General features: G+C 36.3%; 1 protein-coding gene across 6 annotated transcripts in view; it reads left to right on the top strand.

The window, feature by feature from the left end:
* Positions 1 to 13212, top strand: part of TRIP12 (thyroid hormone receptor interactor 12) — an 81017-nt gene extending 67805 nt beyond the window's left edge. For all 6 annotated transcript variants that reach the window (XM_069792188.1, XM_069792186.1, XM_069792185.1 and 3 more), the window contains 10 exons: positions 205 to 361; positions 1604 to 1702; positions 2241 to 2355; positions 2715 to 2869; positions 3384 to 3548; positions 4763 to 4927; positions 8538 to 8651; positions 10366 to 10460; positions 10661 to 10764; positions 11846 to 13212. In XM_069792188.1, the coding sequence (XP_069648289.1) occupies positions 205 to 361; positions 1604 to 1702; positions 2241 to 2355; positions 2715 to 2869; positions 3384 to 3548; positions 4763 to 4927; positions 8538 to 8651; positions 10366 to 10460; positions 10661 to 10764; positions 11846 to 12042 (1366 nt within the window). In that variant the 3' untranslated portion in view covers positions 12043 to 13212. The remainder of the gene's footprint in view (positions 1 to 204; positions 362 to 1603; positions 1703 to 2240; positions 2356 to 2714; positions 2870 to 3383; positions 3549 to 4762; positions 4928 to 8537; positions 8652 to 10365; positions 10461 to 10660; positions 10765 to 11845) is intronic.
* Positions 13213 to 13531: the final 319 nt, after the last annotated feature.

Here is a 13531-nt window from a genome sequence, read left to right as displayed (position 1 = left end):
TTCTTATATTAAATTCTGTTTCTAGAATCTTGCTCTTAAGCATTTTAACTAAAAGTGTGTTCTGGAAGGCTTCATTTGGAGGCTGCTTTCACCACAGTGTTTAAGCACCAATTTCAGGCGTACTACCTTTCTATCGTGTTTTAAACTAAACTATAGTCATAGATGCCAGTTGGAACCAGCTAACTAATCCAATGCTCTTTACAGCCCATTTTTCTTTCCATTTGATACGCGTCAAATGCTGTTTTATGTTACTGCTTTTGATCGTGATCGAGCCATGCAAAGACTACTGGATACTAATCCAGAAATCAATCAATCAGATTCTCAGGATAGCAGAGTGGCACCGCGACTGGACAGGAAAAAAGTAGGTATATTTTATTTAAAAATAGAATGAATGATCTGTTTATTTTCATATCGTCTTTAAGAATATCATTGTGAGCAAGATTTACTTGTAAAACTTCGGGTTTTGTAGTATACCGATGAAGATGAGGTTTGTTTTTATCAATTTAAAAGCCCCCGAGTAGAAAGCACAATGTCTTCTAGGTGTCTGCCACTAGGTGTCAGAAGGGGCTAGCATATGCTACACTTCCTCACATCCTGCTTCCTTTTGAATTGTTGTCATCACATAATTTCTGAAACTGTACTCCAAGAATGAACTTTAAGTTTTAGGTTACATTAGTGTTGTTTCCATATATTAGCTTGTAAACCTCCATTTTTGCTTTATGTAGAATTTCAGAAGCAATAGGATTTAGACCCTTAAATGTTACCTGAATAAACAAAAACATTGTCCTTGTATTCTGGGAGAGTATTAAACCTCCTGTCACAACATAATAAAACTAAGCTGTGACTTTTAAATTGAGGGAGTCTTGGGTGTCTGCCTTGAGTCTGCAGAGATGTCATCTTAAACTAAGGTCTCCTGTATGGTGTAAATCTGCCATATGGTCTTGAATATCTCTGGGGGAAAAACACAAGAAACATGAGAATCTAGTTCAGCTAGAATATAGCTTCCAACATGTAGAAATCCCAGTGCTGGGGGTGGGTGGGTGTGGCTGTAGGGTTTCTTTGTTTTGCATTTGTTGGTTGTTTGTGGGTTGTGTGTGTGGGGGGGTTGTTTTGGTTTTTTTGTGTGGTTTTTTTGTTTTGTTTTTTTAAACCTGCTACTTTCCTTACTAGAGAATCTGCAAGGGCAGGGTATAAGATTATTCCTTTAGGTTGCTGGATTTCGGCATCTTTATTCTGTGTTTTCTTCTCCATATATTAGTTCGAGGTATGTAGCATCACGTGACAACACTTCTCTGTTACATTATAGTCTTACTGCCAGATTCTTGGCAAGACTAGTACCTATTAGTTATACTGATGTACTGATACTATACAAATGTAAGGCATTGGTTTTTTTATTTTATATTGAACACTTCAATTCTAGTCAGTTTTCATATAGAAGCAAGAATTATTTTATCAAAGTATAAACTTACAAATTGTTGAACTGTGGAACTATTAGCGTGGGGTGGAAAAAATTGCATAACTAATTTTTTTCCTGTTGTAACTGCCTTGGGAGCTGGGACTTAAAAGACATAATTTCACTACTTAAAACTTCTCTAATGTGTAGCGCACTGTGAACAGAGATGAGCTGTTGAAACAGGCAGAATCTGTGATGCAGGATCTAGGCAGTTCAAGAGCCATGTTGGAAATCCAGTATGAGAATGAAGTAAGTAATATCAATGCAGTCTAATTTAACCCCTTTTTATTGAAGATTAATACAAAAAGCTACAGCTTTCCTAGAATGACTTGGTCAGACTTTTGGTCCTTCCCATTGCTGGTGCCACAAAATTTTATCTATTAATTATCCCTAATCCACTTGGTTGTGACTTTTAGTTGATAGGAGAAACTCTTTTCTGATATACTAAATTTCATAATCAGTCTTATTCTACAGAGCACACTTTTCTCCTAACTCTAAGCAAACAGCTGTGTGTGTTTCCTCTATAATATGATCATTAGGTGGTTAATACTTTTATTCCACTATTATTCCCTCTGATATGTGGTCTTTCTAAGCTGTCTCAGTCGTATTGTAAATGTTGGTGTAGCTAGGTTCTCTAGATGTTTTTTGCAATGCAGTCTTCTTTATAGCCAATAGTGTACTATATTTCTCAGACTTAAGTAAAGATTTTGATATTCAAACTGACCTAATGGACTCATTTATTTATCTCATTCCCCTTCCTCTCCCCGCACCCTCCCTCCCCCTGAAGGTTGGCACAGGCCTAGGCCCCACGCTAGAGTTCTATGCACTTGTATCTCAGGAACTACAGAGAGCAGACTTAGGCCTTTGGAGGGGAGAAGAAGTGACTTTAGCCAATCCAAAAGGTAAATGTTTTACTACCTAAACTATCAATATTGATCTAGTATTGAATTGATTCTAAGTTGACTTTAATTATGTGAATGGCTTTGATTGAAAGAGCACCTCAGTTTGTGGTCAGATAATGTGCTTCATGATAGTGTGTGATAATTTTTGAGGGTTTTTTTTGTGGGTGGGTTGTTTTTTTGGGTTTTGGGGTTTTTTGTTGGGTTTTTTTTTTTGTTGTGTGTTTTGGGGTTTTTTGGGGGGGGGGGTAATTTTATAAGAAGCTTTAGGTTATGGTTATCTGATAGCTGCTTTCAGACTTGCATCTGGAATGAAACTAGCAGTGTATGTATTGAACTTTTTTTTCTTTTTTCCTCAACAGGAAGCCAGGAAGGTACCAAGTACATCCATAACCTTCAAGGCCTTTTTGCACTTCCTTTTGGTAGAACAGCCAAGCCAGCTCACATTGCAAAAGTTAAAATGAAGTTCCGCTTTCTGGGAAAACTAATGGCCAAGGCAATCATGGATTTTAGACTGGTGAGAATAAAATGGAAAATGTGATTCTGAAGGGTTAAATGAAAATTCTAGTTCTGACTGTGTTGGGGGAAAAAATAACATTAAGAGTTGCATGGAATTATTTTCAGCTCTAGCAGTTTGGGTGGGGTGGGGGGAGAGGGATGCAGCTGAACTTTTGAGGGGGTAAAGGGTAGTGTATGTTGAAGATCTTTATAGTGGCTTTTGAGACCATAGTGAAAAAAGGAAAAGCCATTGACTGCCATGTGTTGCAATCTCTTTCCAGTCTTTCAAGATCATTTTGGGTTCATTATTATTCCAGCTGCTAGCTTGCTGATTGCTCTAATGTATATGCACTAGGCAGTCAGTTGTGTTTTCTCCACTGTAAATTTCTCAGGTAAAAACACTCAGACACGGCGTTTTGGTGTGCGGCAGAACTGAGACTTGGTAAATAGTATTCTAGATCTAGTCAAGATAAAATAGCAAAAGATACAGTTTTGGAGGACAGTTCAATACTAAAAAATGTTTTGATTTCCAGGTGGACCTTCCTCTTGGACTTCCTTTTTATAAATGGATGCTACGACAGGAAACTTCCTTGACATCACATGACTTGTTCAGTATTGATCCAGTAGTAGCCAAATCAATATATCACCTTGAAGATATTGTAAGACAAAAGAAAAGACTTGAACAGGACAAAACACAGGTGGGAAAGCAACCCTAAACTGGAAGAGTGCATCTTCACATATGTTTGGATTTTATGAAGTAGCCGTAACTGAGACTGTATGATAGTGCTTAATACTGATGGTGATAGTGATACTATTGATAATGACTTCATTCTAATAAAAGGAATAGTTTTAATGTTATTAAATCAGTGGCTAGCAATTATAACATGGTCTTTTTGTAATGTAGACTAACATTAGAAATTTATTATGGGATTCTTCTGTATGATTAAACACAGGCTAGAAATGGCTAAAACTGCCAGATGTTTGCCTAAGGTAACCTCTCTTTTTGGTTCACTTTGAAAAGGCTAACCGACTTTAATAATGGAGGAAAAAATATCTGTCCTTGATTTTTGAACATTCAAAAGGCTTGGCTTTTTTATTGGTTGGTTTAGTCAAACTTTCAGGTTTTCTTGAAGTGCCTTTTGTGGGTTTTTTTCCTCCCCCACTGAAGAGCTTTATGCAGAACTGGTGTAAACTGGCTTCATATGTGAGCATACAGGTTGTTTCATGGATGCAGAAAAGTCTTAATTTTTCGAGGTTATCCACTCTTAGCTGAAAATAGTACCATTTACTGTTGCGAAGTAGTGATAAAAGGTCTTTGGCATGCATGCTCTTTCTAGCATCCAATGTTAATAGATGGTAGGTGGTAATAACCTGATTTATAGTCAGTACATGTGCTTTGTTACTAGTGAAGTTATTGCAAGCTTGTGGGCCTTTGTTTCTCTTCACCTGACCGTCTCACTCTCTCTCCTTGATCACTGCTTTTAATTTCCCAACAAGAGTTTGAAAAACCTGAAACCTGGTGGATGAAAGCTGAAAAATGTCAGTATGAATGCTATTAAGTATTCTAAGGAAAAAACATAGCTTAACAGCCTTAGCATATTACACATCTTCTTCTCTTGCAGTAGTATTTTCTAAATAAATAATATGCAAGAAGTTAAAAGTAATTCCAAAATTTCTAGAAAAAAGTGTACTGTTAGGCTCTTTCAAGTTTGTCCATTAAGTTAGTTTATTTGGCTTGTCTTGGTTTACTGTTACGTATGAAAAATATGGAAGGAAGGTAAGGAGTACTGTAACAGTATTAATAGTAATATTCTTATAGAAATGTTTGTCAAAACTGCTTTAGAAGTTGTAACTTTTGGATAAGTTAATGTGAATTAATTGTTCTCACTGGTTTTCACTTCCAATTTTTTAGACCAAAGAAAGTCTACAGTATGCATTGGAGGCTCTGACTATGAATGGCTGCTCAGTGGAAGACCTAGGGCTGGACTTCACACTTCCTGGGTTTCCTAATATAGAACTGAAAAAAGGGGGAAAAGATACACCAGTCACCATCCACAATTTAGAGGAGTATCTCAGAGTACGTAAAATCAAAGCTAGGACTAAAACTTCTTTATTCTTCCTCAGCTTGCTCCCAAGTAGTTTGTTTCCATATATATTTCAGTTCATTCTCATGAACTGGGCACAGCAATAACTTTCCTATTGATTGCTTCTCTTCTGTACTAGTTTATTACTACAGAAAAACTGTTTGAATCCTAGTTAGTGCACCCGACTGGAAAATTTTATAGTACAAAAAAGTACTATTTGTATGGTTTATACATAATAAAGTAATCAGAAGTATGGTTTTTTGGATAAAAATTGTTGTAGGAAGTGGAGTAGTTTGAGCTGTGGACTTTTCAGAATCTTTTAACAAGTTCCCACATCTGGGTATGATAATGAATTTATTTGCAATAGTGATTTAGTACCTCCTACCCACGCTTCAGTGGGCTTTGAACTGCTATAATAATAGTGAAACTGTTTTTGGAGTCAGACTTAAGAAAATATCAGTTCATTTGGGAATCAAAATTAGAGCAGTAGTGTAAAAAAAGAAAAACAAAAAAAACCCCCCAAACCAAAAAACAAACCAAAACAACACAAACACCCCCTTCCCTCTCCACCCACCAAAACAGATAACAAAACAGTGCCATAGCAAGTTGACAGTACACCTGCATATTGATTTATTCCCATGTCAGAAGGGACATAAAACCTAGAAAAACAAAAGGGTGATATTGCTGAACAAAGGTAAGAAACTGTTTCTGCATAAGAAAGCATTAAAGGGAATAGGTTAAAAACAGCCTGGAGAAGAGATGAGGAAAGGCAGGAAGAATGCAATATTATCACATGAAGTCATAAGTGGGATGGAGGTTAAGAATGATTGCATCATGAAAAAGCCATTATTCCAATTCCTAAATAATGCATTTTCTGACGGGTTAGTCTGCTGCCAGGTTCGCTCTGAGGACTGTTAAAATTTTTCAAGCACTGATAAGAAACATATCTGATGTTTTGGTAGAAATGATTCAGTAAGGGACATATAAGCTCCTGGATATCAACTGAGAACTTTGCAAAGTTATTCCATAATTGTTACAACTGAATATTGAGCAGTTGCTGTTCATCTTCCAGATTCAAGCTGTTATGCATGTATCCAGTTCTCCTATCTTTATTGAAAGCAAGTTCTGCTAAGAATCACTTGCAAAATTAAACATGTTTGGATATAAAGCTGTTTGCAGACTTACAGATGGCCAATGCCAATAACCATAGTTTGTTAGAAACAGCATTTGCACTCCCTATTTACTGAGGAAAGCTGAGCAAGGTTGCTTTCAAGTCTGATTTTTGTACAGTTTGCAGTCAGGTTTTTTTTGTTCTAGGTAACTCGTATCACATATCTGATATGCTGAGGAAGGCTTGCAGACAGATATCTTGGATGGCCTGTAGTTGTCCTATTGCATGTCTCTGGTGTTGTAAAGGAAAAGCAGATCACTACAGAAAGCTTGCTCTCTGCTTCTTTCTAAACAGCTTTTGGGACTATTTTCTTTAAGGGACACCTGTGCGGTTTTTCTATCCTTGTCTTTATATTCCTGCCTTATAGAGGAGATTTTAAACTAGATACCAGTGATTAGCATTACTGATGTGAAGGAAATAAAAAAGATTTCCGAAAGAAAATCAGTGTTCTCTTTGTCACAAGTATGATGAATTGCAATTTAGAAACAGTGTATTTAAGTTATCAGCTAGCCTGTACACCTCCTGTGGGTCAGCTGCCCTGCTCTTGAAAATGGCATTTTCATTAAAATTTTGTGTGTGTATTGCCATTAAAAGTAGTTTATAAAGCTAGAATATCCTACTGTTACTGTTCATGCCTCTCCTGCAGTCATGTCATTCTACCCCCACAGGAGCTACCTTTTATCAGGAAGTAGAACTATTTGAGCTACAAGTATAGTGAAAGACTTTATTCTCTCTCCTGTCCCCCCTCCCGCGACCTTCATTCTGCCCTGTACTATGAAGAAAGAGGCCATCTTGCTTGTTCTAAGTTTGTGGACAAAAAGTTTCTGGAGTGCAGTTTTTTGCCTAGCAATTTGATGTCCTCTTTGAATCCACAAGAACACAGTGCAGCGTAATTTTGGCACACATCCCTGGTCATAAAAAGTAATCACAATTCTAAGTAAGCAACTCTGCTGTTAGAATAGCTATAGAATATTCTATGTTATAGAACACAATAGAACAGCCTTCAGTGCTGCTGGTCGTTACTGGCTTCCTCTTCAGTATTACAACCTGATGTGTGAAAGTAGGAGCATGCCTCTTACCTGAAATCAATGCCTGACTCTTTTATAGGGAAAGCTTATCAACAGATCCTAATAGGCTTTTGTATCTGAGAACCTTCTGGACCAAGTAACTCTTCAATTATTGGGACAGGGTTAAATACTTGCTTCAGGAGTCCATCAGTATCAGTGAGGTTTTTAATCATATTCAGATGCATCCTTAGACGTCTTTCAAGCTTTTCTCAGCATTCCAGGTCAGAGCTTTTAACACATTTAAAAACCAGTAGCTGTGTGTTGACAACACATTTTTTTATAACCAGCCTTCATTTCCTGCTAGAATTGAGGGTATCCAAGGCAAGTGTAATGATCAGTAGCACTAACTGACAAAAGAATCTGAACTTGGCATGCAATCTGCCATGTATAATATATTGCTTTATTTAGTGGAGAAATACTGGCTACAGGAGACTTAAAAGGAATTTGGTCTTGTTTGTGTCATGTCCCTTTCCCTCTCCCCAGTGATTATTGTTTCAGTATGTGCTGTCCACTTTGGAAGGTGAATTTAGTCCTGAGGTGGTAACTGCAGATACCAAACCAAAACAAAAAACACACACAAAAAGCCTAGGATACTGTCTTACTGTCTTTTGCCTGATGATTCTTAACCAAATCCCAGTAACACGAAAGGAAATTATTTCTTTCCCCCCCCCGATGTATTTTTCCTATGTATTCTCGTTATATTAAGTAGCTTAATATAACAAGAAGACTAAAGTTATGTTTTGTAACTATATATTAGAGAAGGGACCCATATGTTTCCATGGGGGAAACTAATATAATACTGCCAGTGATACCCTAAGGATTTCTGTTTCAGTTGCTGAACTTCAAATGGATATCAGTGTACAGAGAGAACATCTAGGTTAGGCTTCTAAAAATATCTAATAAATGTTAAGCTTTGTTTTAAAATGTTTTGTTAAATAGGTTCAGTTTAACCAGCTATTCTGAATTCCATGTATTAAGCTTGTTTTATCAAAAATAAAGGCAAATAAGTTTAAATTCTGCATGAGTTGTGTATTAGGGTATTCTAAACATGGGGTTGTTGGAACTCAAATGACTTTTGTGAATTTGCAATAGCAGACCACATGAGAAAGCTGTAAAGAAAAAACCCAAAAAATTGTCTGTTGCATTGCAGCAATATGAGCTTATGGATTAAGCCAGAATGAGGCAATGCTGTCAAGCAGCTCCATGAATCGAAAGTTCAAACTCTGCCACAACTATAGTGAGCATATGGCTAGGCCTTCTGTAGGGTCTTTTTCTGCAGTTGTAGTCTTTTGTACAGTAGTGATCGATCATTCCATGCTTCCTTTGTTCAAATGACTTTTTTTTTTTTTTTCCCCGTCCCTGCAGTTGGTTATATTCTGGGCACTAAATGAAGGTGTTGCCAGACAGTTTGACTCATTCAGAGATGGATTTGAATCAGTCTTCCCCCTCAGCCATCTCCAGTACTTCTATCCTGAGGAGGTTGGTAAATGTGTTTTTACTGATGCTTTTATAACCTTACATCTGCATGTATGGACAGTCTGAACTTAAGTGTGCACTGGATGCAGTGCATTTGTGAGAGTCTGATTATGTTTCTGATGTATGTTTGGAAGACTTGGTGTTCTTTATACTGCATACTTAATCCAGCTTTTCTGAGAAAACTGCTTAAGTTTACATATGCAGGCTCTCTATATTGGTATGGATACTTCAATTAATTCCTTGTATTGTAGTACCTTTTAATAGCTGTAGATATAGATGTGGATGCTACCTGGATGTTCTATTGAAAAAGTAGATAGCTCATTAACAAAGCTTTCAACAGTAAGAGGAGATTCAGATGAAGGGGTAAAGAATAAGGCTAGTTGGTCTTGCCTTGTTCTTACCACCCACCGTATCAATTTCCTTGTAAAATTCTTACACTCTTAAGCGGCGGACTCAATTGAGACACAATTATGGCTATCTGGACTAGAAGAGAGAATGTTTTATTACTCTGCCTCTAGGGCATTTATTTGAAGACTGTGCTTTGAAGGGTTTGTTTACCTTCATAAACTTACAACTTTGACTTCATGAAGAAATGTTAAGCATGCTCTGAAGCAGTGTGTCAGCCAAGCTTTTGTGTTACTCTTTTGTTCTTGGTGCTTTACAGTGTGAGAGTCTCTTAAAGCTGAAACATGTAACTGCTCATAGCGATTCTTCTTCATGTCTCTCTGTTGGTACTACTTTCAAAGAGTACCACCACCTGGTTTTCTGCAACAAATTTAAGGCTAGTAAAAATGGCAGATTATTCTAGTTGCCTCAGTGTTTTACCCAAATTTCTGCATTTTGTGGTACATGTGATGCTGCTCTGCCTTGTTGTTGTTTGGCATGGTTTGATGCTTGCTTCTGCTTGGAAATTTTAAAACGTGGACACTAGTCAGTTGCTAATCTACTAATACGGTTGATCAAAATTAAGCCATATGAGTAGTGTGAGATATATCTTTTCCTTGGTAGAATATACATGTGTGATCTTGTGTTCTGTTGCTGATAGGTATCCAGACATTTGAACCTTTTTACAAACCATTCCTAAACTATTATAAAGAACTTGTAAAATTTTTTTGTGCATGAACAGAACACCTAGGTGTGTCAAACCTCTGGTTTTATTGAGACTGGGACTTTACAACTCCTTGTGTATCCTAGAAGGATGTCTGTAGAAGCTTTTAATGTTTTGTCTGTAGCCTGTAATCTCTGCTTGCCCAAGTGTATAGAAACAACAGGCAAAATAATTTAAGTAAAAAACTGCTACCTGATAGATCCATCCCTGTCTAATGATTGATTTTATTTTTTTAATTTCAAAGAAGAGCTCAGAGTTCTAAAAAGCAAGTGTAAACACTCTATTCTTCCAGTTCCCCTAGATTTCTTTAAAAATTTAAGATTTCCAAAAAGCTAAGGCATTTCTGGTTCTCCAGTGTAAATTGCTTAAGACTGTCTCTGTTCCAAGAGATGCATTCAGCATCTCCTGTGGTAGTGTATTGCATGCAAAACCTGGGATGAAGCTATTGCATTCAAAGAATTTAGGAGGATTGCTTGGGGTGATTGAGGTTGTTCTGCAGCAAGCCGTTCCAGAAAGTAGAATGCTATAATAGTAGCTAGAAGGGACAGTACTTGTTCTGCCTCAAGTTCTAAATGGAAAAACTTACTTCCTTGTTTTTCAATTTTATAGTTGGAGCAGCTCTTGTGCGGCAGTAAAACAGACACTTGGGATGCAAAGACTTTAATGGAATGTTGCAGGCCAGATCACGGTTATACACATGACAGGTAATACGGTGTTGGTCTTGTTAAAAAATAAATAAGTATTGGCACTAGAAAATACGTATTTAAATAATCTTGATATACTGTTATTCAAGCTAAAGGAATTATATGAAATTTCTTTGAAAATCTTCATACTGCACTGAATATGAATCTGATGCAATTATGTAAACAAAATAATAATAGCTTGCTTTTTTTCCCCTCCTTAGTCGAGCAGTGAAGTATCTCTTTGAAATTCTAAGTAGCTTTGATAGTGAGCAGCAAAGACTGTTTCTTCAGTTTGTGACAGGTAGCCCCAGACTGCCTGTAGGAGGTAGGTTTTGTTTATTACATATTGCTCTATATTAAATCAGTATTATTAATGCATTTGAGAATAAGTGGATTATTTCAGTATAGGAAAAAATTACTTAACTGTGTGTTTTAGAGGTTCATACCTGTTTGACATTTCTAGTTTCAGAAGTGCCTGGGGTAGACTTCAGGTAGAATTCTCATAAACTTTGAGATACTCTCATGACACTTCATTCAATTGACCGTCTCCAGGTTTAATTTATGTTACCAGATAACCTATTGGAGGACAAAAAATAGTTCAAAATTTAAACAAAACTGAAACCCCTTAATACTGTATTCCTTGGCTAGAGGTGCATTCAGTTATGACAACAACAAAATGTTGCATTGCTACCTGGAAACAATAATCTCTTTTCTAGAAAGGAGACAATACTACTTTGTTAAAGTGATAACCTTTAATTTTTTCCCTTTTTGGATTTCAGAATTTAGATGAGAAGCAGTGAGGAAAACTGAGGAATTTGCTGTCTTTGCTAGGGCCCATTATAGAATACACATTTTACCGTATTCTCAGCTGAATGCTTTGCAAGTAAAAACAGAATTTATGCATCTCTTCCATTACTTATGTTCTCTGGGGGGAAGAGTGATTTTTTTTTTTTATTTTTTTTTTTTCATTTTAAATTTTTTCTGGAGTTGTTTTAGGGAGAGATGGTGCAGACAGGATTGAGGGTTAAGAGTATAAAAACCTTAGCTGGAGTGAAAAAAAGATACCACAGTCAGATAATTTCTGAGAATCTTAGAAAATGTGTATAAAACCAACCAACTCTTAAAAATACTATGATTGGAATAAGGTTTTTTACACATACAGAACACAAAAGTAGATATGTCTAGCTTCTTTTTTTATTCATCTTGGAAAACTAATCTACAGACAGGATTTTAGGTATTTTTTTAGCTTCCTACATGGCCTTATAAAGCCATACTCTAAACTTTTAAAAATGGAGATTTAGTCAGTTATGACAATGCATGCTTCTGTAACTGTTAGATGTCTACACTATTAACTGTGGGTTTTCAAGAGGAACAACCTTATTCTGAATGTCTTTTCTCATTAATAGGCTTTCGAAGTTTGAATCCTCCGTTGACAATTGTACGCAAGACATTTGAGTCTACAGAGAATCCAGATGATTTCTTACCCTCAGTAATGACTTGTGTGAACTATCTCAAATTGCCGGACTATTCAACTATTGAGATAATGCGTGAAAAACTCTTGATAGCTGCAAGAGAAGGGCAGCAGTCATTCCATCTTTCCTGATCACAATGAAAAATGCAATGTCTGCCTGTTACAGCAAAAGAGAAACTCATGATTCTTTTCTAAATATATCACCTGAGTCAAGGAAACGTGTTACGCCTTCTTGTTGTAGAAAAACGGCTTGCAGATTATAAACAAAGACACTTGGTTGATATTCATTAAAGGCCCCTATGGACTTAAAGTGATCAGGCCCTAAAAGTTGTTGTGACAAGGTTTCTTTAGCAAGTTCTTGTTTAAATTATCATTTATTTGATGAGTGAAGTTTTTAACTTGCTTTGCTGTGTGAAATTTAAAAAGGGATGTTTTTCCAGGCTGGAACAATAAATGTCGCTGTGCAGTTTAATACTGGGCTGTGTGTATCCATCTAGCTAAAAGTTTTTCCTCCAAAGACAACTTTTGTACATAAGTACAGAAATTAAAATACACCATGTATTTGACGAATCTAGTTTAGTAGACTAGTTCTGTGTACCCTCACCTGCCTCTAATTTTACCCATCCTCATGTATTGTCTGATGTGCAATTCACTTGGTTCTTTTTGTGTGCAACATTCAACAATTGTTATGTTTTGGTTAGCATGGGCATTTAACTGCTCCATGCCTCTTTCTGATTAAGATAATTTAAATTTTACTGAAATCAAATATATATTGTCAATATAATTCAGCCTTTGTAACTAGGTAGAACCTTTCTTATAGCATAGTTTTACTGTAGTGGTAGGATATAATGGCGACAGTCTTTACCAGTCGACACTCTAGAGCTGTTTACACAGTGATTCAGGCAGCAAAAGCCTCTTACTAGAGGCAAGGAAGAATTATTTCTTTCATATAGTTGAAGTCCAACAGCTTGGGCTGGCCAGTGTGTATTGTGGTAAGGCCAGAGCATTTCGAATTGATGTAAAGTTTTTTAAAAGACAAATTAGTTGTTTCATTCCCTGTTTGAGTAAACAATTTTCTTGTTCTTGATCTAAGTTCCTGGTTACTTTTGTAGGTTTTTTTTTTTTCTTCCCCCCCAGTGCTAGCTTGGAACAAACAGTTCAGCCTTTGTCTTTTGACACAGATAAAGCACCTGTAAGCAATGCTCTGTCCAACTGTTTTATGTGCTGATTTCTCAAATCTGCAATAATTTACTCCATCAGGTTAATGTTTTTACCTGAATATAAATAAAAAAGTTTGCTTCACCTTTTTGTTCATAGTTTTGTACTGTATGCATAAAGTTCAATTGTGTAAATTACTGTAATGCAAGTAAATCATCCTAAATCTACTTGGCTAACAGCCTGCAACTTGTGGATGATTTACTACTAAAACAAGACCTTTTAAGACCTCCAACTTAGAGGGAAATTTTTTCCTTTCTTTGGGTTAAAAAAAACGGGCAATTACAAATATTCCTGAGATGTACCTGCTATTAGTTCATCTCTATGAAAATGTGATAGTTAATTACTTTTATTCAACTTTGAGAAATCAAAATTCATTTCAGTGCTTAGAAATTGTTAAATTCTG

Source organism: Haliaeetus albicilla, chromosome 9, assembly GCF_947461875.1.
Source record: "Haliaeetus albicilla chromosome 9, bHalAlb1.1, whole genome shotgun sequence".
Classification (NCBI taxonomy): Eukaryota; Metazoa; Chordata; class Aves; order Accipitriformes; family Accipitridae; genus Haliaeetus; species Haliaeetus albicilla.
Note: the sequence above shows the minus strand (reverse complement) of the source record. Positions and strands in the feature narration are given on the sequence as shown.